This window comes from Pecten maximus, chromosome 13, assembly GCF_902652985.1.
Source record: "Pecten maximus chromosome 13, xPecMax1.1, whole genome shotgun sequence".
NCBI lineage: Eukaryota > Metazoa > Mollusca > Bivalvia > Pectinida > Pectinidae > Pecten > Pecten maximus.
The window spans coordinates 7,764,403-7,769,688 of NC_047027.1; the positions used below are offsets into that span (position 1 = coordinate 7,764,403).

The window sequence follows — 5,286 nt, forward strand, 5'->3', positions numbered from 1 at the left end:
CTGTCTCTATAACAAAGACAACCTCGTCTCGGCGTCTGTCTCTATATCAAGGACAACTTCGTCTCGGCGACAGTCTCTATAACAAGGACAACCTCCTCTCGGCGACTGTCTTTATAACAAGGACAACCTCGTCTCGTCGTCTGTCTCTATAACAAGGACAACCTCGTCTCGGCGTCTGTCTCTATAACAAGGACAACCTCGTCTCGGCGTCTGTCTCTATAACAAGGACAACCTCGTCTCGGCGACTGTCTCTATAACAAAGACAACCTCGTCTCGGCGTCTGTCTCTATAACAAGGACAACCTCGTCTCGGCGACTGTCTCTATAACAAGGACAACCTCGTCTCGGCGTCTCTCTCTATAACAAGGACAACCTCGTCTCGGCGTCTGTCTCTATAACAAGGACAACCTCGTCTCGACGTCTGTCTCTATAACAAGGACAACCTCGTCTCGGCGTCTGTCTCTATAACAAGGACAACCTCGTCTCGACGTCTGTCTCTATAACAAAGACAACCTCGTCTCGGCGTCTGTCTCTATAACAAGGACAACCTCGTCTCGGCGTCTGTCTCTATAACAAGGACAACCTCGTCTCGGCGACTGTCTCTATAACAAGGACAACCTCGTCTCGACGTCTGTCTCTATAACAAAGACAACCTCGTCTGGACGACAGTCTCTATAACAATGACAACCTCGTCTCGGCGACAGTCTCTATAACAAAGACAACCTCGTCTCGGCGTCTGTCTCTATAACAAGGACAACCTCGTCTCGGCGTCTGTCTCTATAACAAAGACAACCTCGTCTCGGCGTCTGTCTCTATAACAAGGACAACCTCGTCTCGACGTGTGTCTCTATAACAAAGACAACCTCGTCTCGGCGTCTGTCTCTATAACAAGGACAACCTCGTCTCGACGTCTGTCTCTATAACAAGGACAACCTCGTCTCGGCGACTGTCTCTATAACAAAGACAACCTCGTCTCGGCGTCTGTCTCTATAACAAAGACAACCTCGTCTCGGCGACTGTCTCTATAACAAGGACAACCTCGTCTCGACGTCTGTCTCTATAACAAGGACAACCTCGTCTCGGCGACTGTCTCTATAACAAAGACAACCTCGTCTCGGCGTCTGTCTCTATAACAAGGACAACCTCGTCTCGGCGACTGTCTCTATAACAAAGACAACCTCGTCTCGGCGTCTGTCTCTATAACAAAGACAACCTCGTCTCGGAGACAGTCTCTATAACAAGGACAACCTCGTCTCGGCGTCTGTCTCTATAACAAGGACCACCTCGTCTCGGCGACATTCTCTATAACAAAGACAACCTTGTCTCGGCGTCTGTCTCTATAACAAGGACAACCTCGTCTCGGCGACAGTCTCTATAACAAGGACAACCTCGTCTCGGCGACAGTCTCTATAACAAGGACAACCTCGTCTCGGCGACAGTCTCTATAACAAAGACAACCTCGTCTCGGCGACAGTCTCTATAACAAAGACAACCTCGTCTCGGCGACAGTCTCTATAACAAGGACAACCTCGTCTCGGCGACTGTCTCTATAACAAGGACAACCTCGTCTCGACGTCTCTCTCTATAACAAGGACAACCTCGTCTCGGCGTCTCTCTCTCTATAACAAGGACAACCTCGTCTCGACGTCTGTCTCTATAACAAGGACAACCTCGTCTCGGCGACATTCTCTATAACAAAGACAACCTTGTCTCGGCGACTGTCTCTATAACAAAGACAACCTCGTCTCGGCGTCTCTCTCTATAACAAGGACAACCCCGTCTCGGCGTCTGTCTCTATAACAAGGACAACCTCGTCTCGGCGACTGTCTCTATAACAAAGACAACCTCGTCTCGGCGACAGTCTCTATAACAAAGACAACCTCGTCTCGGCGACTGTCTCTATAACAAGGACAACCTCGTCTCGGCGTCTCTCTCTCTATAACAAGGACCGTCTCGGCGTCTGTCTCTATAACAAGGACAACCTCGTCTCGACGTCTGTCTCTATAACAAGGACAGCCTCGTCTCGGCGACTGTCTCTATAACAAGGACAACCTCGTCTCGGCGTCTGTCTCTATAACAAGGACCGTCTCGGCGTCTGTCTCTATAGCAAGGACAACCTCGTCTCGGCGACTGTCTCTATAACAATGACAACCTCGTCTCGGCGTCTGTCTCTATAACAAGGACCACCTCGTCTCGGCGTCTGTCTCTATAACAAGGACCGTCTCGGCGTCTGTCTCTATAACAAAGACCGTCTCGGCGTCTGTCTCTATAACAAGGACCGTCTCGGCGTCTGTCTCTATAACAATGACCGTCTCGGAGACAGTGTCTATAACAAGGACCGTCTCGGCGTCTGTCTCTATAACAAGGACCGTCTCGGCGTCTGTCTCTATAACAAGGACCGTCTCGGAGACAGTCTCTATAACAAGGACCGTCTCGGCGTCTGTCTCTATAACAATGACCGTCTCGGAGACAGTGTCTATAACAAGGACCGTCTCGGCGTCTGTCTCTATAACAAGGACCGTCTCGGCGTCTGTCTCTATAACAATGACCGTCTCGGAGACAGTGTCTATAACAAGGACCGTCTCGGAGACAGTCTCTATAACAAGGACCGTCTCGGAGACAGTGTTTATAACATGGAGACCGTTCACTGATATTTGTTTTAATCGAGTGTAATGTGTTGCCTGTATATTGATTCGATTTATTGTGCAAAAGCAATGATGACACATAAAAAGTAATTCACCGTTTTTTTTGTGATAATTCATTCTGAATATAGATCTTTATCAAATTGCCGCTTTGAAAAATAATCTTGCTAATCATTTTTTATTATAAACTGTTTATTGTAATCTGTGCACATTTTCCCGAAACTGACAATTTTGCATATTAATTAGCGGCATTTTACTTTAAGTCACATCCCCAAAGGTTATTGTGAAAGAACACTCGTAAAATAAAGCAGGTCCATTTATCCCCAGAACAGCTTTTCTTTAATGGTAGAAACAGGTCACACAAACTCGTATTTTAGTATCGTTAGTTATTTTTCCAGAGTTCCAAAGTTTTTTCAAACCGGTTCCTAATATTATTGACGTACTCATGATTTTCACGGATATGCTGAAATTCAACAAGCAATCAGGTTGATCTCATCCGTTTATATAATTACATTTAGTTTACTGGTGCGATATGATTTCGCACCTCTGGTATTATTTCATTTTAATGACGTCAACCGGAACCAGTCCTTGATATGTGTGTAACTCACGATTATATTTTTTATTTACTTAAGCACAAGAAATCTCTACAAGCATTGGCCTGAATAGCATCGGTATGATATAAACGTATATACCTGTCCATTATATTAGCCTCGAGATGATGCTATCTTTTTGTACACACCTCTCATTTATGGCACTCATATGGGTATGAATGCAATTAGATCAATATCATTTCAAATTGTCCCCTTGTCATCTACCAGATAACATTGCCACATCATGATTCTGAAGAAATGCTGTGTAGACCCCGGATATCAATGAAATTTAGAATGCAAAAATATACATTAAACGATACGTAAAACCGGTTTGAACAATGAGTAGAGCCTTTCAGTCTCTTTCCGGTAACAACAGTCATTACAGTTGCAGTGAAAACAAATGCGGTTGTTTTCAACGAAAGCAAATTGTGGTTTCAAAATTTGCTGTTAATGGTTAAGTAAAGCATACTCACACATGTATGTATAAACAAAATAAATGTGACGTCATCCTTTGTGTAGAGTAAACGTATAGTTTCACAATCCAATGGTGTTAACCGTTGAATAGCAAAATACCGGCTGAGAGTGTAATGAGAACAATAAAATCACATAGCGATGCTTCATTTTAATACTGTCGGTATATCAATATCGTATTTACGACGAAATCCAGGAACATTAAAAAAAAATTCACATATACATGTATAGTAATCTGATAATGAACAGGTTTTACACTGGAATGTGAATGGTGATGTCACCTCTACATAGTTTAACAGATCGATGTTTGATCCCTCCGGGATTACATTTGGACACATCTTCTGTGTGTCCCAGGAATTTCCTTCCATTGTCAGATCAAAGTCACAGTTGGGAATTTTCACTTTGCCTTAGATTGTGATGTTCCTGTCCTCCCCTAAGAGCAAATTTCAGACCCAAAAGAGTATCGCGTAGTTTGTCCTGAGTATCAGAACTTAAAACACCACATTTCCACATTTTATCCTCATCATCGACAAAAAAAACATGTGATAGTTGTTTGTCTATCCCAACACCCTTTGCTGCCAAATCTTTCATTTTTTTGTCATGTTTGCACTGCATTCCTTCAAATTCGGCAACATCTAACATTGTTACAAACTTCCCATTTTCACGCAAGAAATGCTGAATGGCAACGATAATTTCATAAAGAGTGTTTCCTTGATATTCATCTCCATTTTCTTTGCGAATTTCAAAAATAAACGCACCAAGAGAATACTCCAAGGTTTCGGGGCCCATTGATAACCAATCCCCCTGTACATGCCTGATATCTTGCCTGTCGGCATACGTGCGACGCGAATCCACCAAGTTGTTGAAAAGATTGACAGCCCATTTTGATTTTGCATCAGTTTTTTTTTTCGCAAATCTGGTTTTAGACAGTTTGTACCTTTCCTCATCTTGAATTGGATCAACAAAACGTATTTGTTCCTTTGGTGATGTAGTATTTTTCTTAGCTTTTATTAGCTCCTCGTCTGAAATGTCACTGAAAATAGGTCTTTTTAAAGTGAAATCCGGAATTTGTTCCTGATTTGATTCCAAATTTAAAATGCTGTCAATGACGGAATCAGTGTGTATTTCCGAGCTGCAGGTATCCTCCTTGAATTCATTCGGGGTCACAAATAAATCATTTTCGCTGTCACTAGGTGTAGAATCCATACTGCTTTGATGACAATATGATCGTGATATGACAAATGTAATGTACGTGTATATACCTTACCTGTGTACTTATTTAACCATGAGGTCAGCAAGATTGTTACCTGTGGTACCCACGGAGATCTATTCATTTATCCAACAATTGGATAGTTGGATAGTGTGCAATACCTGAAGGAGTCCGAAATAGGATGCGAATTTTTTAAGCAGGATAAACCACTCGTTGTTGAAGAAAAGGCACGAGAAAAACCCTATCTCTAGTATTCGGCCCTCGATAGGTATGTTTCTACACCAACTCGTGGTTTATCCAATAATTATTTGCTCATGTAGTAGTAACAACACTACAGACAAGTAAATTGTTACACTGTCGAGGTAATCTGCCCA

The 5,286-nt window shown here is 43.0% G+C and overlaps 1 protein-coding gene across 1 annotated transcript; it reads right to left on the reverse strand.

Moving 5' to 3' along the window:
* Positions 1-4,083: 4,083 nt before the first annotated feature.
* LOC117340389 lies at positions 4,084-4,908 on the reverse strand. Its single transcript, XM_033902151.1, has one exon. The coding sequence runs from the start codon at positions 4,906-4,908 to the stop codon at positions 4,084-4,086; it is 825 nt and encodes a 274-aa protein (XP_033758042.1).
* Positions 4,909-5,286: the final 378 nt, after the last annotated feature.